Here is a 25,724-nt window from a genome sequence, read left to right on the forward strand (position 1 = left end):
GTTCAGATACATGATAAGGGAATATTGTGAATAACGTTTAGTTCAAGATAAAGACAAAGTCCGATCAAAGATAGTCCGAGGGTCTCCAATGAGGTAGACAGTTCAGGACTGCTCTCTAGTTGTTGGTAGAATAGTTCAGTTGCCTGATAACAGCCGGGAAGAAACTATCCCTGAATCTAGAAATTTCACACTTCTGTACCTTTTGCCCGATGGGAGAGGGGAGAAGAGGGAGTGGCCAGTGTGCGACTCGTCCTTGATTATGCTGCTGGCCTTGCCGAGGCAGCGCGAAGTATAAATGGAGTCAATGGAAGGGAGTGAAGGGTCTCGACCTGAAACATCACCCATTCCTTCTCTCCAGAGATGCTGCCTGTCCCGCTGAGTTACTCCAGCTTTTTGTGTCTATCTTCAATGGAAGGGGGTTGGTTTGTGCGTTGGCCTGGACTGCATCTGCAATTCTCTGCAATTCCTTACGGTCTTGGATGGACCTGTTCCCAAACCAAGCTGTGATGCATCGTGATAGAATGCTCTGTACGGCACGTCTAAATTGGCGAGAGGTGTTGTGGACATGCTGAACTTTTTAAGCCTTCTAAGGAAGTCATGGCATTGGTGTGCTTTCTTGGTCATTGCTTCAAGATGGGTGGTCCAAGTTAACAGTGAGGGAGTGGTTCAGGTCTCTCAATTGTGTAAGTGACAATTCTTTGAGGTTTTAAGAGGTAAATGCAGAATTACGTACTTTATCTTTTTCCACCAGGCGTCTCGATTGTAAATGGGAGATAAATCCTGGCCCCTGCTTCTGCAATGGACTTTTATTAGATGTGGTTTGGGCATTTAGCGAGTGAGTTTTGGCATGAGTTAATGAAGCAACATATGACACAACTTCTAAATATAATAAGTTTAGTTTAAGAGATAGAGTGGAAGCGGGCCCTTCGGTCCATCAAGTCTGTGCCTGCACAGTAGTTCAATCCCACACACTAGGAACGATTTACAGAAGCTAATGAACCTACACAACTTGGGGAAACTGGGGAACACTCTGTCACAGGGAGAACGTACAAATTCTACAGAGGCAGTGCCCAAGGTCAGGATTGAACCCGGGTCTCTGGCACTAAGGCATCAGCTCTACCGCTGCGCCACCGTGACGTACTGTTAACCGTTCTGCCTCTGGTTAGATTAAAGAAATTCCCTCTAGTTAAATCGAGAGCAAGCTTAGTGGTGGACGGCCATCCTCGACTTTGTGCCTCAGTGCAACCCAAGCTAATTCTACCCACGAAGAATAAAGCTGTGACTTAGTGGCATATTATTTCCAGTCTGTTGGATAATTGAAAGCAGACCAAGAATGCTAATCAGTAAGAATGGCTCCCTGCAGTTTCCTTCACATCTCTCTGCATCCACTCATGATGTGTGTGAGCAGTGTCCATCAGTGCATAGACCATGAATTAAAAGCAAGGGCTAAACATTACAAGCAAACACTTTTATTGATCTTTTTTAATGGCAAAAAGCCTGTTGGAATAATATTTCTTCCATGTGGTCTTGCTTCAGTTATTTGCCATAATCTGTTGAATAAAACAAATGATACGTTTATAAGTGAGAGGAGCATTATTGAGCCAATCAGCCCATCAAATCTATTCTGCCATTCAATCATGGCTGATCAATCTTTCCCTCTCAACCCCATTCTCCTGCTTTCTCCCCATAACCCCTGACACCCGTACTAATCAAGAATCTTATCAATCTGTGCCTTAAATATATCAATTGACTTGTCTCTACAAGCCTTCTGTGGCAATGAATTCTGCAGATTCACCACCCTCTGGCTAAAGACATTCCTCCTCGCCTCCTTCCTAAAGGAACATCTTGCTTTGAGGCGGCTAAATGCATTCCCTTCCCTGATCACGGGAGCTACAGAATGTCAGAAGGCTGAACACATGTGAGCTCCTGCAACTAAGAAATGGGAGAATTGGACCATCGGAGTGTCGGTTGTCCATTTTTGAAACAAGGAACTAACTCCCCGTATCTAATGAATGATTATGTGTCTAAACTTTACTGATCCTGCAATCATATGAACTGCTTTAATTGATTAATGTTTTGCCTTAATTGCTGCTGCCAGCAAACTGCCAAGAGTTCTGCTCCTGGTTGGTGGTTATTCAGTGGGTAAGACAAGTTTGGAGCGATATGGACCAAACGCAGGCAGGTGAGACTAGTGTAGCTTGGACATGTTGGCCGGTGTGGGCGAGTTGGGCCAAAGGGCCTGTTTCCACATTGTATCACTGTGACTTGTGTTTAACAAGGGCTGTGTGTGGACTTTGTGGTGAAACCTGTCGGCACTGCCCAGTGACTCAGTCACTGCATAAAGGATGTGCACTAAGGGGTGCCTGCCTTGCGTGTGGCTGTACGCAAGCAAGAATCTGCTTCACCAGAGATGTCAAAAGGAAAGGGAATAAACACAGCTATAAAGAAAAAAAAAAGCATGACTATTTTAGGAAACTTTGATTAACTTGAGACTTGAAATGATGATTACATCGAAGCAGAGAGATCATTACCAGAAGTAATTCTCTCCAGTGACGTGCTCACACTTCCAGGACACCCTGTCTCGGTCTGCTCACCTCAGACTTCCCTTGACCACTGTCCAGGCTTGGGTTACCGTCTTTAATGTACACATTAATGGACATGTTATAGGAAAGATGTTGTCAAGCTTGAAAGGGTACAGAGAAGATTTGCGAGGATGTTGCCAGGACTAGAGGGTGTGAGCTACAGGGAGAGATTGAGTAGGCTGGGTCTCTATTCCATGGAACGCAGGAGGGTGAGGGGCGATCTTATAGAGGTGCACAAAATCATGAGAGGAATAGATCGGGTAGACACACAGTCTCTTGCCCAGAGTAGGAGAATCGAGGACCAGAGGACATGGGTTCAAGGTGAAGGGTAAAAGATTTAATAGGAACCTGAGGGGTAACTTTCCACACAAATGGTGGTGGGTGTATAGAACAAGCTGCCAGAGGAGGTAGTTGAGGCTGGGACTATCCCATCGTTTAAGAAACAGTTAAAGAGGTACATGGATAGGACAGGTTTGGAGGGACATGGACCAAGCGCAGGCAGGTGGGACTAGTGTAGCTGGGACATGTTGGCAAGTTGGGTCGAAGGGCCTGTTTCCACACTATCACTCTGACTATGACAAAAAATGGTTCTACATATTCTTGGATTGCATCTAAATTAACAATAATTCTGTATGGTTTGTTGTTTGGACCATACGTCAGGTTATTTCATCATGTTGGAAGTGGCTTAATGTGCAGAAACCATGGTATTCTGATGGGAGTGGTGCATGCATTAGTGAGGAGGGATAAGCACGAGTGGGGGGTTTCAAGGTTAGTTTATTGTCCCATGTACCAATTAAGGAGTGGACTCTGGCATAAGAAGACACAAGCACGATTCATCTGTAATGTTTTAACACGGTACTGTGTAAGTTAGTTGCAGTTAGATTTACTCGTGTTATAGTTATGTAAAAGATTCCTGACAAGTCCTTGCCTGATTTCCATCATCTTCCACCCAGTCGTACAAACCTTGAACGCAGCAGACTGTGAGATGAGCTGGAGACGCTGTCATTTAAGTGCAAGCACTTTACCTAACGGCGTGCATTTCACAGAGTGGATAAGCTGTGATTTATCCTGCACCTCTCCTGACAATAGACAATAGGTGCAGGAGGAGGCCATTCGGCTCTTCGAGCCAGCACTGCCATTCAATGTGATCATGGCTGACCATTCTCCATCAGTACCCCGTTCCTGCCTTCTCCCCATACCCCCTGACTCCGCTATCCTTAAGAGCTCTATCTAGCTCTCTCTTGAATGCATTCAGTGAATTGGCCTCCACTGCCTTCTGAGACAGAGAATTCCACAGATTCACAACTCTGACTGAAAAAGATTTTCCTCATCTCTGTTCTAAATGGCCTACCCCTTATTCTTAAACTGGCCCCTTGTTCTGGGCTCCCCCAACATTGGGAACATGTTTCCTGCCTCTAATGTGCCCTTAATAATCTTATATGTTTCGATAAGATCTCCTCTCATCCTTCTAAATTCCAGTGTATACAAGCCTAGTTGCTCCAGTCTTTCAACATATGAAAGTCCCACCATTCCGGGAATTAACCTAGTAAACCTACGCTGCACGCCCTCAATAGCAAGAATATCCTTCCTCAAATTTGGAGACCAAAACTGCACACATTACTCCAGGTGTGGTCTCACTAGGGCCCTGTACAACTGCACACAGTACTCCAGGTGCGGTCTCACTAGGGCCCTGTACAGCTGCACACAGTACTCCAGGTGTGGTCTCACCAGGGCCCTGTACAACTGCACACAGTACTCCAGGTGCGGTCTCACCAGGGCCCTGTACAACTGCACACAGTACTCCAGGTGTGGTCTCACTAGGGCCCTGTACAACTGCACACAGTACTCCAGGTGTGGTCTCACCAGGGCCCTGTACAACTGCACACAGTACTCCAGGTGCGGTCTCACCAGGGCCCTGTACAACTGCACACAGTACTCCAGGTGTGGTCTCACTAGGGCCCTGTACAACTGCACACAGTACTCCAGGTGCGGTGTACTTTCTGTACAGATTCCGGAGCACTTTGCTGTAAGTTTAAAAACCATGTGCGATAGTGCATGGGAAATAACACCATTCCGTCTACATTGTTTTGTCCACAATGTTACTGGAATTGTGAATAAAGCAACCATATATTAAACATGGAACTACAGTATAGCACAGGAACAGGCCATTCGGCCCACAGTCCGTGCTGAACATGATGCCAAGATAAGTTAATCCCATCTGCCTGCACATGATCCGTATCCCTCCATTCCGTACATATCCATGAGCCTATCTAAAACCCTCTTCGATGCCACTATCGTCTCTGCCTCCATCACCACCCCCACCCTTGGCAGCACATTGCAGGCCTCTCGGTATTTAAAGACTCACCCTACACATCGCTATACCTCACACCTTTCACCTTAAGGTCATGCCCCTCTAGTCTTTGCTATTTCCAGGCTGGGATAAAGGTTCCGATTGTCTCCCCTGTTTCAATCTCTACAGTTTAGCAGAGCTGTGGCCTGCACTGGTGCATCTGTGCCGGTATCACGGCCATTCATACAGCAGCAGGTACCTGGGCAATCCAGTCGTTGTAGGCGGACACCCGAGTGAAGACAGTCGGCTTCTTCTTGGCGTTGCAGCCCAAGCTGGAAACAAAGCTGGCGATCCCGTGCACCTCCCAGCTTCCGTCAGCCGCCTGGCAATTCAGCGGCCCACCCGAGTCCCCCTGATGACAGAAGGTGCGGCACTTAAATCTGTAGGAAGGAACTGCACAAGCTGCTCTCGACAGGCACAAAGTGCTGGAGTAACTCAGCGGCTCAGGCAGCACCTCTGACTGCTGAGATCATAAGTCTTCGGAGCAGAATTAGGCCATTCAGCCCATCAAGTCTACTCCGCCATTCAATCCTGGCTGATCTGTCTCTCCCTCCAAAACCCATTCTCCTGCCTTCTCCCCATAACCCCTCACACCTGCACGTTCACTGAGAAACCACCAGGTCCCACAGATCTATGATGAGGTTAGACTGGTGACATGTGCCAGCCATTCCATTCAAACCTGGCACTTGAGTTTGAATACGTATATTGCCTTCTCTAACTTCAAGTAACCCTTGCATCCTCTCTCTGTCTCTCCCCCCCCCCACTCTCTCCCTCCCTCTCCATCTCCCCCCCCCCCCCCCCCAGTTGTACTAGTTTCGCTGTCGTCTTGATGAGTTTCATTGTCTATTTATTCACAAAATGCCGGAGTAACTCAGCAGGTCAGGCAGCATCTCAGGAGAGAAGGAATGGGTGATGTTTCGGGTCGAGACCCTTCTTCAGGCTGAAGAAGGGTCTCGACCCGTAATGTCGCCCATTCTCTCCTGAGATGCTGCCCGACCTGCTGAGTTACTCCAGCATTTTGTGAATAAATACCTTCGATTTCTACCAGCATCTGCAGTTATTTTCTTATTCATTGTCTGTATAATTCGTTATCACCTCTCCAAGGATGCTGCCTGATCCGCTGAGTTACTCCAGCTTTTTGTGTCTATCTTGAGTTTATAGCTGGCTGTCATTACCCGTCAGTGACACTTTTGTATGCCTGAGGTTGGTCCATGGCAGAGAATGTGCTGGAGTGGAGTTTATAGTTTAGTTTAGAGATGCAGCCTGGACCATTGACCAGCGATGGCCCAATGACCAGCGATGGCCCATTGACCAGCCATGGCCCATTGACCAGCCATGGCCCATTGACCAGCCATGGCCCATTGACCGGCAATGGCCCATTGACCGGCGATGGCCCATTGACCGGCGATGGCCCATTGACCGGCGATGGCCCAATGACCGGCCATGGCCCATTGACCAGCCATGGCCCATTGACCAGCGATGGCCCATTGACCGGCGATGGCCCATTGACCGGCGATGGCCCATTGACCGGCGATGGCCCGGTGACCGGCGATTGCCCGGTGACGGCCCATTGACCCGCGATGGCCCATTGACCGGCGATGGCCCATTGACCGGCGATGGCCCATTGACCGGCGATGGCCCGTACACTAGTTCTATCCAACAGATTAGGGACAATTTACAGAAGCCAATTAACCTACAAACCTGCACGTCTTTGGCGTGTAGAGGAAACTAGAACACCCGGAGAAACCCCACGCGGTTACAGGGAGAACGTGCAAACTCCGTACGGACAGCACCCATAGTCCACGGTAACTGCTTGCCTGTCTGGTGACTCTTGGATCCCCTCTTCCACTCCAACCATGTGCTCTTTGATTACCTTGCCAATACCTGGCACACACTTTACCATTTTTGTTGAAGATAAGACACAAAATGCTGGAGTAACTCAGCGGGACAGGCAGCATCTCCGGAGAGAAGGAACGGGTGACGATTCGGGTTGAGACTCTTCTTCAGGTCTCGACCAGAAACGTCACCATTCCTTCTCTCCAGAGATGCTGCCTGTCCCGCTGAGTTACTCCAGTGTTCTGTGTCTCTCTTTGATCTAAACCAGCACCTACAGCTATTCCCTACACATTTTGTCCTTCCATTTCTCTTCTTCTCTACTCAGATACTAAATGAGGGAGCTGATTAAACCTATTGCTTGTCCTCCACTCCCATCCACCTCTGTTTTAAAAGCAGAGCAGCTTGAATCTTGTGTTCTGGTCCTTACTCTTTCATTTGGCTGCGTTTTGCATTTTGGGATCTGAATTTGGTCAATGATTGCTTTGTTGACACGTGTACAGATGTACAGTGAGTTGCTTTGTGGCGCACAGTTCAGTGATGCATTGCCATAGCCATCCATGCACAATCCCCCATTAGTAAAGTACTAGACTGTGGTGGATCTCTACTGCAAACCCCCCCCCCCCCCCCCCACACACACAACTGACGATCCCGCAACCCTCTGCAACTGATGAAGATTGCCGGGCGGGGAGGGTCTCCCGTGGGCGGGGGACGGGGGACGGGGGACAGGGAAGGGGAGAGAGAGGGTGCCACTCACCCCGGCCCCGACCGCCAGCGCTGCAGCCAGAGCGAGCCCTGGAACCAATGCCTCTTCTGCATTGGTCTAGCACCCTCCCCTCCCTCCACTCACCCACTCCACCCCCCCTTATCTCCCCTTATACCTCCATCCCCCTAATCCACTTAACCCCCCTCACCCACTCAACCCCCTTATCCCCGCCACAACCCCCATTATCCCCCCCCCCCACTCACCCATTCCACCCCCTTAACCCCCTCCTCCCCCACTCTCCCCCCTCCACTCACGCACTAAATCTCCCCTCAACCCCCTTTATCATCCCCCTCAACCCCCCTTACCCCCCCCCACTCACCTCACCCACTCCATCCCACTCACCCACTCCACCCACTCACCCACTCCACCCACTCACCCACTCCATCTCACCCACTCCACCCACTCACCCACTCCATCCCCCCCACTCACCCACTCCACCCACTCACCCACTCCATCCCCCCACTCACCCACTCCATCCCACCCCTCAACCTCCCCTCAACCCAAACTCTCTTGACTTCACCCCGAGCTGTTCTGAATGTTGGGGCACGGGGCTTCAGGCCGTTGTTGTTGTGGGTTACTCACGTTGCAGCCGGCAACTATGCCATCGCCACCAGCACAGACCATGGTCTTTCTCACTCCAAAGCCCCACCAGTCCAGCTTGGAGCACGTCTCGTGGTCAACGACGGGCAGAAGGGCCTGCTGGAGGTTGTCGGCTATCGGCCCATCAGCTGCAGTGAGGATCACACGGTCCCTGGTTATAATTCTGAATACCTTGGCTCATTCATTATCTCTCCTTTTGCTAAACAGCTGCCTCTGCATATCGTTTTCTTTGGAACTCTGGTATCTCCCAACGCCCTGTCCACTGCCCAACACCAAATGCCCAGTGGCGTAGCGTCTGTCCACAGTGTCTCTGGCAATGAATGTCCAGGCCCAGTGCCATCCCACGCTCCCGATCCGTTAACCCTCTCATCTCCGGGACCTCTGGAAGCCCCTCTCATCTCCACCTGTCCTCCACAGCCATCTAGGGTGAATGAACAGCTGGGGATTTGTGCAGGACTCAGTGAGTCTTCACGAATGCCACAGGTGGCACAGCATATCAGGGGGTGTAGATTGGGTCTGGGTAGAGATGTCAAACAAACAAACAAAGAGGGAAATCTTGTTTGTGTGAATCCAATACCAGCTCCATAATAGTGGCCATCTGGTAGGATTTAATGTACGTTCTGACTGGGAAATGTTAGACTATACTAGGAGTGTTTTAGGGAAAGTTTCTCAGCAGAGCAGGTTCTATATATATATATATATATATATAAACCATGTGCAGGAAGGAACTGCAGAAGCTGGTTTAAACTGAAGATAGAAACAAAAAGTTGGAGTAACACAGCGGGTCAGGCAGCATCTCTGGAGAAAAGGAATGGGTGACGTTTCGGGTCGAGACACTTCATCAGACTGAAGAAGGGTCTTGACCCGAAACGTCACCCATTGCTTCTCTCCAGAGATGCTGCCTGACCCGCTGTGTTACTCCAGCTTTTTGTGTATAACTGACCATGGACGGCTCGATTGTAATCATGTATAGTCTTTCCGGATAGCACGTAACAAATGTTTTTCACTGTACCTCGGTACACGTGACAATAAACTCAACTCATGGACCTGAACAGTCAAGACTTGTGTGAACATTTAGCACAGGGCAGCACAGTGGCACAGCGGTAGAGTTGCTGCCTTCCTGTGCTTACAGCGCCGGAGGCCCGGGTTCGATCCAACTACGGGTGCTGTCTGTGCGGAGTTTGCACGTTCTCCCCGTGACCTCAATTTCCTCCCACACTCCAAAGACGTACAGGTTTGTAGGTGAATTGGCTTGGTATGAAATGTAAATTGTCTTTAGTGTGTGTAGGATCATGTTGGTGTGTGGGGATCATTGGTGGGTGTGGACTCGGTGGGCTGAAGGGCCTGTTTCCGCGCTGTATCTCTAAATTAAACTAAACGTATTGAAATGGAGGAGCTGCCCTCTTCTTGATCAGTCTTAAGGATAGCGGAGTCAGGGGGTATGGGGAGAAGGCAGGAACGGGGTACTGATTGAGAATGATCAGCCATGATCACATTGAATGGCGGTACTGGCTCGAAGGGCCGAATGGCCTACTCCTGCACCTATTGTCTTCCCTTTGTCACAAGAACCACAGGTTTAAATGTTGACGGCCTTCCATTCGCACGTGACACTGGGCACTAGGGTTGCCAACTTCCTCACTCCCAAATACGGGACAAAGGGTGACGTCACCGCCCCGCGCCCCACGCCCCACATGACCTCACCCAGCCAGCGGCCACATGCTCCGGGCCCGGGCGGCCGCCATTGGTGGAGCGGGAGCGCGTGGCCGCTGGCTGGATGAGGTCACGTGGGGCGCGGGGCAGTGAGGTCACGTGGGGCGCGGGGCGCGGGGCGGTGACGTCACCCTTTGTCCTGTATTTGGGAGCGAGGAAGTTGGCAACCCTACTAATACGGGATAGGACGGTCCCGTATGGGACAAACTAACGTAGCCCAAACTATGGGACGTCCTGGCTAATACGGGACAGTTGGCAACCATACTGAGCACAACACTCACTGTAGAGAAGGCCCCATCCAGTGACGTAGCAGGGATAGTTGTTGGAGAGGACGGTGCCCGATGGAGGTATGCAGCCCAGCTCGATCTGACTGCTGAGCGCCACAGGGCTGGCCAGCCGAATCAGCGCAATGTCGTACCTGTTGGTGAACCAAGAGTTGACATGTAAACATGCAGAGTTTTAGCATCACACACCCAAGCTGTGCAGAACGCACAATTTCCCAGCACTTTTAATGTCAAGTATAGTTTTTAAACCTTGGAGTTTTCGCAAGAAATAAATTTACCAGCCACAACTTGCTGTTAAAATGTACTAAACAAATACCATGGAACGTTATCTGATCTTTCGTGAATGATGGTATCAAGGGATTTATTGGTCCATGAGGTAAAGCTTGTGTTGGAAGGAACTGCAGATGCTGATTTACACCACAGAGAGACACAAAATGCTGGGATAAATCAGTGGGTCAGGCAGCATCTCCGAAGAGAAGGCGTAGGGAATGTTGCGGGTTAAGACCCTTGATTAATCTGATGAAGGGTCTCGACTCGAAACGTCACCTATTTCTTCTCTCCAGAGATGCTGCCTGACCCCTTGAGTTACTCCAGCATTTTGCGTCTATCTTCCATGTCGTACAGGAAGGGATAGAAAACGTTTACAAAAATAACTTTCTGCAGTAGTTATTGTTTTATAGTTTGGAGATACAATGCAGATACAGGCCCTTCGGCCCACTGAGTCCGTGCCCACCAGCGATCACCTGTACACTTGTTCTATTCTACACACGAGGGGCCATTTACAGAAGCCAGCTAACCTACAAACCTGTACAACGTTGGGGTATGGGAGGAAACCAGAGCACCCGGAGAAAACCCACGCAGTTTCAGGGAGAACGTACAAACTCAGGACAGATAGCACCTGTAGTCAGGATGGAACCTGGGTCTCTGGCGCTGTAAGGCAGCAACTCTACCGCTGCGCCACTGTGCTGAGAATTCAAGAGTGTTTACTTGGTATATCTTGTATACCAAGAATGGAACACTGAAATTCCTCCCGCACTCCAAAGACGTGCAAGTTTGCAGGTTAATTGGCATCTGGAAATTGCCCCAAGTGCGTAGGGAATGGATGCAGATGTAGAATAACATAGATCTAGTGTGAACCGGCGATTGAGGGTCGGCATGGACTCGGTGGGTGGGCTACAATGGGTGGGTGGGCTACAATGGGTGGGTGGGCTACAATGGGTGGGTGGGCTACAATGGGTGGGTGGGCTACAGGGCCTGTTCCAATGCTATATTTACAAATGAATGTATTGCAGGCTGGGTTCACATCCGACTGGAGTTGATCCACATCCAGTAGATTCTCAGCCACTGAGACTGCCTTCTCCACTGATCCACAATTCTGTCTAGAGTGGTTGGGAAGAATCCTGCCCTTCAGTTAAACGTCAATCCCACCATTATTGAGCCATTGATCGGCTGATCAATATTGCATGGTCGTGATCACATGTTTATAAACACACATCATTTAGTGAGGTTATTACAAACTTGATGGGTGCAGCGGGTAGAGCTGCTGCCTCACAGCGCCAGACACCCGGGTTCCATCCCGACTACGGGCGCTGTCTGTGCGGAGTTTGTACGTTCTCCCCGTGACCGCGTGGGTTTTCTCCAACATCCCAGAGACGTACAGATTTGTAGATTAATTGGCTTCTGTAAACTGGTGAATTGTCCCTAGAGTGTAGGATCGTGGATTTGTGTGGACTGTGGGCCGAAGGGATTGTTTCCACGCTGTGTCTCTAAAGTCTAAAGTAACTAAGACTAGGAGAGAGATTTGTAAATGATTGGGCAGCATCTCTCACGACTGATGGGCTGAGTGTTTGGCCATTCTTGTGCCTCTTGAGGGAGCCTCGTGAACGGGGTTTGAATGAGCAACATGCAGCTTCTAACTGATGCAAACTGCAGGCAGATCCAACACAATTCATCCACAAGTCATCACCTCGTTTTGTCATTTCAGCTGTTGGCTGCCCTGCCGAGTAGTTCCTACATCATGGACTTAATGCTGGAGCCTGGCTGAAATTGGGATGAATGCACATTGAGATAGAAACATGGAAAATAGGTGCAGGAGGAGGCCATTCGGTCCTTTGAACCAGCACCGCCATTCATTGTGATCATGGCTGATCATCCACAATCAGTAGATTTAGATTTAGATTTAGATTTAGAGATACAGCGCAGAAACAGGCCCTTCGGCCCACCGAGTCCGTGCCGACCAGCGATCCCCACACATTAACACTATCCTACACACACTAGAGACAAGTTTTATATTTCACCCAGTCAATTAACCTACATACCTGCACGTCTTTGGAGTGTGGGAGGAAACCGAAGATCTCTGAGAGAAGCCACGCAGGTCACGGGGAGAACGTACAAACTCCGTACAGACGGCACCCGTGGTCAGGATCGAACCTGAGTCTCCGGCGCTGTAAGGCAGCAACTCTACCGCTGCGCCACCGTGCTGCCCTAACCCATGCCTGCCTTCTCCCCATACCCCATGATTCCGCTAGCCCTTGGAGCTCTATCTAACTCTCTCTTAAGTTTACCCAGTGGTTGCACACCATCCTCAGCGGAAGCTGTCACTTACCCCAAGACGACCAGTATTGGGTTCCACTTCTCGTGGACAAACAGGTTTCCTGGAGCAATCTCAATGGCAACAGATCCTGGTTCAGAAGCCCTGAGGTTCTGTTTGCCCAGGACCACCCGGTAGGTCTTGTCCTTGCTGAAAACAAGAAGAATCGGAACATTCAGTCTCTTGGGGAATTGTTTCTTTGACCAGCGACGCGACGTCAGTGAAGGACGATGGTGCTGCCCTGCAGGGATGGCCAACACTGAGGGAGTGTGCCAGAAGGTTGACCAGAGCCTGAGCTGTAGGGAGAGGGTGAATAGGTTACGACCTTATTCCTTGGAGTGCAGGAGGATGAGGGATGATCATAAAGTGATGTAGGAGAACAAGTGAGGAATAGATCGGGTACATGCGCTCTGCAGTCCATTGGTCTTTGTCTATCTTCAAAAAAGTCATTTGTCCCGTTCCCTGCTTTTATTTTTCTCCCCTTTTCAAGGATAATTCTAATTTCAGAATAGTTTCTGAGTGTTCTCGTGCCTCATTGTCTGGGCGCTGTCGTGACCCGTGATTGAACATTGAGGGAGGGGGTTGTGGATGGAGGGAAGTTTAGTTGGAAGGTGCAAAGTTCGAGTGTAATTAATTGAACTGAACCATTAGCAGCTATAACAAGGAACTGCAGATGCTGGTTTATACCAAAGGTAGACACAAAGTGCTGGAGTAACTCAACGAATCAGCAGCATCTCTGGAGAAAATGGATAGGCGACTTTTCTGGTTGGGACTAAAGAAGGGTCTCAACCTAAAACGTCACCTATCCATGTTCTCCACAGATGCTGCCTGACCCGCTGAGTTACTCCAGCACTCTGTGTCTATCTTTGAACCATTAGCAGTATTTTTTTAATCAAAAATATTTATTCAAATATTAAAATAATATATACAATACAATAAAACCAAAACAGAACCCACCACCAGAATATACCTATTGAAAACTATTATACAATTATATTACAATCCCCATCCAGGATACATCCAATCCCCCGTGGTGCCCAGCGGTCCCAGAAACCCCCCAGGGTGCCCGTGGACAGCGCGTAGTCCCTCTCCAACGTAACCCCGGAAAAGGGGCAGGCAGCTGGCTCGGGCAGAGCCCTCTTCCGCCTGGCGCCGTGAGTCGCGGATGGCCAGTTTGGCCTGGCCCTGGAGCAACCCAACAAGGACATCTTCGGCCCTACCATCTCCCCTACGCACAGGGTGTCCAAAGATGAGGATGGTGGGTGAAAAATGCAGCCAAAAAGCAAGGAGCAGCCCCTTTAGATATTGGAACAGGGGCTGCAACCTCACACACTCCATGTACACGTGGTACACAGACTCTTCCAACCCGCAAAAGTGGCAGGCGGCTGGCGAGTCTGTGAACCGCGCGATGGTATGGAGACACAGAAGGCAGCAAAGAGGCGATGAGGGACACACACGGGACATCATGTCTGACGGCTCGGTTAGTTGGTCACATGGTTCACTCACCTGATGCAGTGGGCAGCAGTCATGACCCAGTTACCGGCGATCAGAGAGCCCCCACAAGTGTGGCGCCAGTCACCATTCCGTAGATATTGAAGAGAGATCTTGTTGAGGGAGGAACAAGAAAAAGACGATTAAGATGCCAGATCTGAATTGAAATAAACATGCTCACCAATTAAAGACATGCTCCCTGTCAGGATTTGTGACATTAATGTCACGGTGGGATCAGGAAGTCAGAACCACTGGACTATCCTGTAGCAACAGAACATGCAGAAGGAGCTCAGTGGGCCGTTAGACTGTACTTTAGACTTTAGAGACACAGCGTGGAAACAAACCCTTTGGCCCACCGAGTCTGTGCCGACCAGCGATCACCCTGTTCACTAGGTCTGAAGAAGGGTCTTGACCCGAAACATCACCTATTCCTTCTCCCCAGAGATGTTGTCTGTCCCGCTGAGTTACTCCAGCTTGTGTGTATTCACACACACTAGCTCTATCCTACACACACTAGGGACAAGGTTTACCGAAGCCAATTAACCTCCACCTTTGGTGCACGCCTTTGGAGTGTGGGAGGAAACCGGAGCGCCCGGAGAAAAAACCCACGCAGGTCACGGGGAGAACGTGCAAACTCCGTACAGACAGCACCCGTGGTCAGGATGGAACCCGGGTCTCTGGCGCTGTGAGGCAGTAACTCTACCGCTGCACCACTGTGCTGCCATGCTTAATACAACATTTCAGGGAATATTGACATGGACAATATGTTTGGTTTGGTCAATATCACCCAACTGCCAAGACTGTACATGAACAAAGGTTTAAATCAACCCACGGCTTCCTCACCCTCGCACAGTAGGTGGACCCCCGGAAGGGACAGCTTTGCTGACTACAGAGGGTGGTGGGTGAATGGAACGAGCTGCCAGAGGAGGTAGTTGAGGCTGGGACTATCCCATTGTTTAAGACACAGTTGGACAGGTACATGGACAGGACAGGTTTGGAGGGATGTGGACCAAGCGCAGGCAGGTGGGACTAGGGTAGCTGGGACATTGTTGGCCGGTGTGGGTGAGTTGGGCCGAAGGGCCTGTTTCCACACTGTATCTATCACTCCTTGACCATGACTCTACCAGCCTTGCAGTAATCCTTGGCCGCCACCAGATGGTGGTGTTCCTCTTCTGTATATTTACAAGTTGCATCAACAATGGATTTACAGAATTGCACAGCAAAGTTGGACTGGACTGCTCCCAATGTTACTGTGACTTTCAGTGGCTTTTGGATAAGCACATAGACATGCAGGGAATGGAGGGATGGAACAGTGCTGGCCCTTCGGCCCATCATGTCCATGCCAAACATGATGCTAAGTCAAACCAATCTCCTCTGCCTGGAGTAACTCAGCGGGTCAGGCAGCATCTCTGGAGATAGACACAGAGTGCTGGAGTAACTCAGCGGGTCAGGCAGCATCTCTGGAGATAGACACAGAGTGCTGGAGTAACTCAGCGGGTCAGGCAGCATCTCTGGAGATAGACACAGAGTGCTGGAGTAACTCAGCGAGTCAGGCAGCATCTCTGGAGAGAAAGAATGGGTGATGCTTTGGGTTGAGATCCTTCTTCAGACTTCAGACCTGAAACGTCACCCATTCCTTCGCTCCAGGGATGCTGCCTGTCCCGCTGAACTCTGGTCACATCACGGTGAAGGAGCACGTGTGTGAGTGTGTGGCCCGGACATTGGAGCCAGTGAGGTGGGTAGGACCATAGTCCTCCACATGGAGAGGGAGGCTGGACCTTACCTGCCATGTGGAGAGGGGGGATGGACCTTACCTGCCATGTGTACAGGGAGGCTGGACCTTACCTGCCACATGTAGAGGGAGGCTGGACCTTACCTGCCATGGCCAGCTGTGGGGCACAGCGTCTGTCCCGCCCACAACCCTGGAGATGAGCGGAGGGATGGCGGACGTTCCACACCCCCAAGCTGCAAGAACAACACGTCATTAGTTCATCAGTGAGAGGAGCAGAATGAGGCCCTTCGGCCCATCAAGTCTACTCTGCCATTCAATCATGGCTGATCTATCTCTCCTTCCTAACCCCATTCTCCTGCCTTCTCCCCATAACCCCTGACACCCGCACTAATCAAGAATCTATCAATCTGCACCTTAAAAATATCAGTCTGAAGAAGGGTCTCGACTCGAAACATCACCCATTCCCTCTCTCCAGAAATGCTGCCTGACCTGCTGAGTTACTCCAGCATTTTGTGTCTATGTTCGAATTAAACCAGCATCTGTAGTTCCTTCCTACAACTTAAAAATATCCATTGACTTGGCTTCCACAGCCTTCGGTGACAATGAATTCCACAGATTCACCACCCTCTGGCTAAAGAAATTTCTCCTCATTTCCTTCCTAAAAGAACGTCCTTTAATTCTGAGGCTGTGCCCTCTAGTCCTAGACTCTCCCACTAGTGGAAACATCCTCTCCACATCCACTCTATCCAAGCCTTTCAGCATTCGGTAACTGTTAATGAGGTCCCCCCTCATCCTTCTAAACTCCAGCGAGTACAGGCCCATTGCCGACAAACGCTCATCATAGGTTAACCCACTCATTGCTGGGATCATTCTCGTAAACCTCCTCTGGACCCTCTCCAGAGCCAGCACATCCTTCCTCAGATATGGGGCCCATAATTGCTCACAATATTCCAAAAGTGGCCTGACAAGCACCTTTATACAGCCTCAGCATCACATCCCTGCTTTTGTATTCCAGTCATCTCAAAATAAATGCCAGCATTGCGTGTAGATTTCAGCTGACGTATTGCACACGTCTTTGTACACTCACTCTCCATCCCCGCACTCATCAATCAAAACACAAGTTCCTTTGTACACTGTATCCCAAGACACAGAGTTCATGGAAAATCACAACTCTTGGAGTAATTGTTCTGCCCCAAGCAGAGTTCCATGCAACTTGTATCGTTAGAAGGTCCTAAATCACAGCTAAGCATTTGTGAGGTTCAGAAGCTTGAAAACGTGCACCACCAGAGTCAGGAACACCTTCCTCCCCTCTGTAATCAGCCTTCTGAATGGTGCTTCTATGAGCTCGGTGACTATGTGCTCACCTTGCGCATACAAGCAATGAATTCACTAGGACTTGTCACATGTGACAATAATGTGTTCATTCAATTCAAACCAATTCAATTCAATCCATCTATCATGTATGTATTTATGTATTATACATGTATCTAACATGTATGCATCTATGTATCATACATGTATCTATCATATATATATCTATGTGTCATACATGTACATATCATGTATGAACATCTGCACACGTTTCTCCTGTCAGGAAGTGACAAACGTCAAGTTATCTGAAGCTCCATTTCTACTAGTCTGCCCATATTTATTCTGCTATTTACAGGCTTCCAAAAGTTCTTCATAGTTTTGTTAATGTATCATTTTCCATAAATCCATGCTGACTCTGCCAATATCGTTATTATTTCCTAACAGTCTCGTTACCACAATAAACAAGATTCCAGGATTTTCCAGCTGACAACTTCAGACTAACTTGTTCCCTTTGCCTCTCCAATTCCTCATTAATTCATTCATTTGGTATTTTCTGATCTGTTGGAATCACTTTTGGGATTGGGGGAATTTGGGAAGATGACCACCAGTACATTTACCTTCTCTGTCGCAAGCCATCTCCTTAAACACTGTTGGACTGGTTCTTCTAGATTATGGCCTTCTGGTCACTTGAGTAGCGTGCTAATGATTCACAGATGCTTATGTCTTTGAATTCCTTATACAAACTAAGCCCGAGATTCTCCAGTATTTCTGCAAGAGTCTCAGCAACTTCTTCTGTGAAGACTGGCACAAAATATTCACCCCCATCCCCCATAGTCGTTTTACTGCATCACCTAGTGGGAGAGTCTAGGACCAGAGGTCACAGCCTCAGAATTAAAGGACATTCCTTTAGGAAAGGGATGAGAAGGAATTTCTTTAGTCAGAAGGTGGTGAATCAGTGGAATTCATTGCCACAGAAGGCAGTGGAGGCCATGGCAATGGATATTTTTAAGGCAGAGATAGATAGATTCTTGATTTGTGTAAGAAGGAACTGCAGATGCTGGTTTAAACCGGAGATAGATACAAAATGCTGGAGTACTTCAGTGGTTCAGGCAGCATTCCTTCTATCCAGAGATGCTGCCTGTCCCGCTGAGTTACTCCAGCATTTTGTGTCTAGATTCTTAATTAGTGCGGGTGTCAGAGACGATGGGGTGAAGGCAGGAGAATGGTGTTAGGAGGGAGAGATAGATCAACCATGATGGAGTGGCGGAGTAGACTTGTTGGGCCGAATGGCCTAATTGTGCTTCTATCACGTATGAACCTATGGCCACCCTGAGTCCCAGTTTATTTTTCATTTAACGTTTATTTTGGCCGTTGTATCTGCACTGATGGTCATGAAGAAGGTGAAGGGGGATCCTCCTGTGTATCCCCCCTCTCTGTCTCTGTCTCTGGACAGCCGTGACCTTTGTTCTATTCACACAGGGCCCCGGCCCCTCCAGTCTGAGTCTCTCCGATTCTGACGGAACTTCCTTTCTCATCCACCGTTGGCATGAATTGTTCACTGGGGAGTATTTTCAAATGCCTACTGTAAACTAGAACAGGGTTCTGGCCCTGGTCCAGCAAAGCCTTTAACTGCACTAAACATTACATGATCCAGATGCCTACAACGCCAACAAAAATGTTGAAACATAAGGTCACTGTTCATCACTTTATTGGGATATATACAGAGAAACCCACCCAAATGGAAACAAAGAAACATAGAAACATAGAAAATAGGTGCAGGAGGAGGCCATTCGGCCCTTCGAGCCAGCACCACCATTCAATATGATCATGGCTGATCATCCAAAATCAGTACCCCGTTCCTGCTTTCTCCCTCTATCCCCTGATTCCATGAGCCCTTAGAGCTAAATCAAACTCTCTCTCGAAAACATCCAGTGAATTGGCCTCCGTTGCCTTCTGTGGCAGAGAATTCCACAGATTCACAACTCTCTGGTGAAAAGGTTTTTCCTTGTCTCAGTCCTAAATGGCCAACCCCTTATTCATAAACTTTGACCCCTGGTTCTGGACTCCCCCAACATGGGGAACATTTTTCCTGCATCTGGCCTGTCCTATCCCTTAAGAATTGTATATGTTGCTATACGATCCCCTTTCATCCTTCTAAATTCCAGTGAATACAGAGTTCTGAGGAATCATGTGATTCTTCACTGACTCTTCCACCCTGTCCATTTTCACTAGTAGTTAATTACCAGTAACTAGTTACGTGTGATACATGAGGATTTATTTTCACCTGTGGATACAGTGTGTGGTGTGGCAACAGGATTAGCAGATACCTGTAGAATCTGACAGGGACCGTGGTGAGAACGCTCCTGCTACAGTCTCCTGCTGGAGTCTCCTACTACACACTGTGGACAGGCATGGGGAGGGGCAAATCACAGATGCTGAAGTGGGCATGTACTGAAGATGCGGCAGACTGTGTGTGCGGACGGTGGAACATCTCCTGAGCTGGGACGTGCTGCATGACACACGCACTGTAATGGATCTTGCAGGACAACCACGTGGCACTGACATTTGCTCACTGTTGGCAAACAGTTGTGTGATGACACAAAATATATGTACATGTTTACTTATGTACAAATATTTATTGGTTACTCCTGAACCTCTGGCAATGATCTGCATCCCAACATAACAGCAAATCTCTTTGCTTCAATCAATCAATGCCGTATCACTGCAGAGCTCTCTTGCACTCAATGTTATTCAGACACTTTCTCTTTGCTGCCAATTCCACCCAGGAACAACGGGTCAATTGTGTCGTTCCTAAGTCTCTGCATCTGTGTTGCAGTGGGGATTACTACAGAGACTGCTGCAACCTTCCAAAGGAGAGCAGCTTTGTAGGTTAATTGGCTTCTGTAAATAGCCCCCAGTGTGTAGGACATAGAACTGGTGTATGGGAGATTCGGGGGCAGTGTGAATTCTGTGGGCTGAAGGGCCTGCTTCCATGTTGTATTTCTAAACTAAACTAAACTGAACCCAACCCAACCGAACCCAACCGCACCCAACCGAACCCAACCGCACCCAACCAAACCCAACCGCACCCAACCCAACCCAACCGCACCCAACCCAACCCAACCGCACCCAACCCAACCCAACCGCACCCAACTGAACAAAACCGAACCAAACCAAATTAAATTAAATTAAATTATACTAACCCAACCTAAACTTGGTGATCTTCAGGGGAACGTTGCAGTGCATGGGTTATTGGTTACCGTGTATTCTCACCAGGGTTAGTAGTTTGACAGTGCAGTATATCTGGGTTGTTACCGCGTGCCTTACACCAGCCGCAGCGTAACTGTGTCGTCTCTCAACACTCACACCTCTGGGACAGGGAAGGAACCCAGAGCGCAGAGACGGGGGAGGGAACCCTGCCAGTCCCACAGAGAACGGGCCAACTCTGTACAGACAGCACTGGGGGCTAGAACTGAACCCCCATGGCTGGAGCTGTGAGGCAGCAGAACTACCCGCTGCCTGACCATGCCGCTAGTTAGTGTACGGCACACAGACTGAAAGCTTCATTACCAGAGCAAATACGTCAGATATAGAGGAGCTGGGGAAATTGAACAGAGTCCCTGTAGGAAGCACTCTGTCTTGCTGCATTACTAGTTACACATCACACACAGGGACAAAGCTAATCTGCCACATTAGGTTGGCCAGGCTAGGACTCCGTGAAGCGCAGGAAGATGAGGGGTGATCTTATAGAGGTGTACAAAATCATGAGGGGAATAGATTGGGACTCTTGTCCAGAGTTGGGGAATTGGGAACCCAGAGGACATAGGTTTGAGGTGAACGGGGAAAAGATTTAATATGAACCTGAGGGGTAACTTTTTCACACAAAGGGTGGTGGGTGTATGGAACGAGCTGTATGGAATTAACCCATTCGGTTCATAAGTTCATAAATAATAGGTGCAGAATTAGGCCATTCGGCCCATCAATTCTACTCCACCATTCAATCATGATCTATCTCTCCCTCCTAACCCCATTCTCCTGCCTTCTCCCCATAACCCCTGACACCCGTACTGATCAAGAATCTATCTATCTCTGCCTTAAAGATATCCATTGTCTTGTCCTCCACAGCCTCCTGTGGCGATGAGTTCCACAGATTCACCGCCCTCCGACTAAAGAAACTCCACCATCTCCTTTCTAGAAGTTCGTCCTTTTATTCTGAGGCTGTGCCCTCTGACCTGGACTCTCCCACTAGTGGAAACGTCCACTCTATCCAGGCCTTCACTATTGGGTAAGTTTCAATGAGCTTCTCAACTCGCCCTGCCATAGATATTGCCTTTGGTCTACCCATCTCTTCCCTGTGCTCTGTGGCAGCTCCTTCCATGTTCATTTTGTGATCACCTCTTCCAGTGAACAACCTGCCCCTGTCCTGTTCGTTTGTGGGACACGCTCAGTAGTGGTGTTCCCCAACAAAGGGCCATCGCTTGTTGGTGAAGACAGTGAGAGATACAGACCAAACTAGGCAAGGTGAGGACTGAACGATGTGCTTACCACCAGCCACCAGCAAGGTTGTGACCACGAGCGAGATCATCTTGGCACCTCCTCGGCACGGCGCTGGCTGGAGTAACATTTATACAGAGCTTGCCGTCTCCTTATCTGACAGATGATTAATCAGAGTCTCAAATTAGCTCCAGAGAAGGAAGGCCAGTACTGCAGACACGAGACAGGTTGTCCCTGGATCGGATCGTTCACAGCTGCTCAAAGTTACACAGGGCCACACTGACCATGGTGACTCTTTACAACTGAGAGGCCAGTGAGAGGCAGGGGCAGAGAGGTGACTTTGTATTCAGCCCTGGCCCCAGCCTCTGCTCTTTAATCCACAGCCTCCCTCCACTTGCCCCAAACTCCAAACTCACAAAGGTCTCGGAAGGAACTGCAGATGCTGGTTTAAACCGAAGATAGATACAAAGTACTGGAGTAACCTAGCGGGACAGGCAGCATCTCTGGAGAGAAGGACTGGGTGACGTTTCGGGTCGAGGCCTTTCTTTAGACATTCTTCAGACAGTCTGAAGAAGGGTCTTGACCAGAAACGTCACCCATTCCTTTTCTCGGGAGATGCTGCCTGACCCGCTGAGTTACTCCAGCACTCTGTGAAACGTCACCTATCCATGTTCTCCACAGATGCTGCCTGACCCGCTGAGTTACTCCAGCACTCTGTGAAACGTCACCTAGCCATGTTCTCCACAGATGCTGCCTGACCCGCTGAGTTACTCCAGCACTCTGTGTCTATCTTCACAAAGATCTGCTTGTCCTCCAGCCACCGGCTGAAGACTACGTATCAGGAAGAACAGTTGGCAATGAATAGTAGACACAAAGAACTGCAGATGCCGGGTATTACGCAAAAAGACACAAAGTGCTGGAGTGACACAGTGGGTCAGGCAGCATACCTGGAGAATGGAGATAAATGAAGGTTCAGGTGAGGACTCTTCTTCAGAAACCTTCATTCTGAAGAAGGTTCTCGACCCGAAACATCATCTCTCAATGTTCTCCAGAGATGACCTGAGCTGCTGAGTAACTCCAGCATTTCCTGTCCTTTTAGTTTAGAGATACAGCGCGGAAACAGGCCCTTCAGCCCATCAGGTCCACACTGACAAGCCATCCCAGTTTATAACAGCATCCTACACCCACGAGGGACAATGTTTACATTTACCCAGCCAATTAACCTACATAACTGTACGTGTTTGGAGTGTGGGAGGAAACCGAAGATCTCGGAGAAAACCCACGCAGGTCATGGGGAGAACGTACAAACTCCGTACAGACAGCACCCGTAGTCGGGATGGAACCTGGGTCTCCGGCGCTGCATTCGTTGTAAGTCAGCTACCACTGCGCCACCATGCCACCCTTTTGACTGTGATTATTCTTGGGTACGCTCCAACTATCTCCGAAAGTCAGCTGAACTATTCCTCACTCCTTTTTGCACATAACATGCTCTTTGGACCCTTCCATATCTCTAGTTTACCTCTCCCCTGACTCTCAGTCCGAAAAAGGGTCTCGACCTGAAACATCACCCAATCCTCCTCTCCAGAGATGCTGCCTGTCCCGCTGAGTTACTCCAGCATTTTGTGTCTATCGTCGATGTAAACCGGCATCTGCCATTAACTATGTACACAGACAGTCAGCCTTACTGCTGCATTGGGATTTACGATACAATACGAGGCTGAGATGAGAACTGATCCCCACCCCCACCTCCTCATTGTCTGCACATCCCCAAAGCTTTACCACGCCCCACTTTAGTTTCATGTTTCATGTTTCATGGATTTTGTGTTTTTTATGTTGGCAAATTAATTTCCCTCCTGGGATAAAGAAAGTTCTATCGTGTCGTATCGTGTCGTATCGTGTCGTAAATCCCAATGCAGCAGTAAGGCTGACTGTCTGTGTACATAGTTAACTGCAGATGCAGGTTTACATCGAAGACAGGCACAAAATGCTGGAGTAACTCAGCGGGACAGGCAGCATCTCTGGAGAAGAGGAATGGGTGACGTTTCGGGTCGAGACCCTTTTTCAGACTGAGAGTCAGGGGAGAGAGAAACTAGAGATATGGAAGGGTCCAGAGAATGTAAGGTGTGAAAATGACAGATCAAAGCAGACGTTGATGAAGGAAATGTAGAATGGGTCATTGTTAGCTGTCGACATGTGGCTGTCTGCTGACTAGCTCTTGCCAGGAACCCCTCTCTAAATCATTTATGAGCTCGTTTTAATTCGAATAAAATGACCTTGATACACCCAGGATGTCCATCCATCTATGTAACCCACTTATAGTGGTGACTACAGCACACTTAACCACGAGTGAAAAGCAAGGGTTTCAACATCCATGACAACAGTGAAGACTTAGACTTCATGGAGCTCGTCAATAACATGATGGGACAAGTGGAGAGGATCAATTAACAGAGAGTACTAATATAAGATCAGTAATGAACAGGACCAGATGGATAACAGCCCACTGATGATAAATTCTCTGCCTCAGGTGGAATTCTCTGCCTCAGAAGGCAGTGGAGGCCAATTCTCTGAATGCATTCAAGAGAGAGCTAGATAGAGCTCTTAAGGATAGCGGAGTCAGGGGGTATGGGGAGAAGGCAGGAACGGGGTACTGATTGAAAATGATCAGCCATGATCACATTGAATGGTGGTGCTGTCTCGAAGGGCCGAATGGCCTCCTCCTGCATCTATTGTCTATTGTCTATTGTCTATAAACGCAGAGCACTATGTGGGAAGGATGTGAAAGCAGATACTTTAAAGAGTGTGCGTACAGACTTAGAAACATGGAAACATAGAACATGCAGGAATAGGCCAATCGGCCCTTTGAGCCAGCACCGCCATTCAATATGATCACGGCTGATCATCCAAAATCAGTACCCCGTTCCTGCTTTCTCCCCCTATCCCTTGATTCCGTTAGCCCTAAGAGCTCTATCTAACTCTCTTTTGAAAACATCCAGCGAATCGGCCTCCACTGCCTTCTGAGGCAGAGAATTCCACAGATTCACAACTCTCTGGGTGAAAACGTTGTTCCTCATCTCAGTCCTAAATGGCCTACCCCTTATTCTTAAACTGTGACCCCTGGTTCTGGACTCCCCCAACATCGGGAACATTTTTCCTGCATCTGGCCTGTCCAATTCCTTAAGAATTTTATATGTTTCTATAAGATCCCCTCTCATCCATCTAAATTCCAGTGAATACAAGCCCAGTCGACCCATTCTTTCATCATACGTCAGTCTCACCATCCCTGGAATTAACCTGGTGAACCTATGTTGCACTCCCTCAATAGCAAGAATGTCCTTCCTCAAATTAGGAGACCAAATCTGTGTACAATACTCCAGGTGTGGTCTCACCAGAGCCCTGTACAACTGCAGTAGGACCTCCTTGCTCCTAAACTCAAATCCTCTCACTATTGAAAGATAAATATCTCCAAAGCCACAGGGAAGTGACACACAATGCATTGTCACACCATGGTTCTGAGCAAGAATTTCTGGAAATTATGAGAAATTTGGAAAACGTGAACCATTTAATATTTCCAACATTACACAGAGCATCTTTAAACTTAGAGATGTGGTTGAGAGGGAGAGATAGATCAGCAGTGATTGAATGGCGAATAGGCTTGATGGGCCGAGTGGCTTAATTCTGTTCCTATCACTTATGATCTTAAGATACAGCATGGAAACAGAACCTTCGGCCCACTGGATCCGTGCTGACCAGCGATCACCCTGTACACTAGCACGTTCACACTCACACACGGTCTCAGGGAGAACACACAAACTCACTTCAGTTTAGTTGTTCAGTCTAGTTTTATTGTCATGTGTACCGAAGTACAGTGAAGAGCTCTCGTCGTGTGCTAACCAGTCAGTCACAACTCTAACCCTAACCTAATGAACTCCGTGCAGACAGCACCCATAGTCAGGATCAAACACGGGTCTCTGGCGCTGTGAG

At 48.8% G+C, this 25,724-nt stretch overlaps 1 protein-coding gene across 1 annotated transcript; it reads right to left on the reverse strand.

Moving 5' to 3' along the window:
* Positions 1 to 1,532: 1,532 nt before the first annotated feature.
* Positions 1,533 to 21,834, reverse strand: LOC144608160 (chymotrypsin-like elastase family member 2A). Its single transcript, XM_078425600.1, has 8 exons — positions 21,795 to 21,834; positions 16,083 to 16,171; positions 14,222 to 14,319; positions 12,731 to 12,865; positions 10,123 to 10,259; positions 8,114 to 8,259; positions 5,132 to 5,284; positions 1,533 to 1,550 (listed from the first exon to the last, which is right to left on the reverse strand). The coding sequence occupies exons 1-8, from the start codon at positions 21,832 to 21,834 to the stop codon at positions 1,533 to 1,535; spliced, it is 816 nt and encodes a 271-aa protein (XP_078281726.1).
* Between the last annotated feature and the right edge of the window lie 3,890 nt (positions 21,835 to 25,724).

The sequence above is a fragment of the Rhinoraja longicauda genome, chromosome 30 (genome assembly GCF_053455715.1).
Source record: "Rhinoraja longicauda isolate Sanriku21f chromosome 30, sRhiLon1.1, whole genome shotgun sequence".
NCBI lineage: Eukaryota > Metazoa > Chordata > Chondrichthyes > Rajiformes > Arhynchobatidae > Rhinoraja > Rhinoraja longicauda.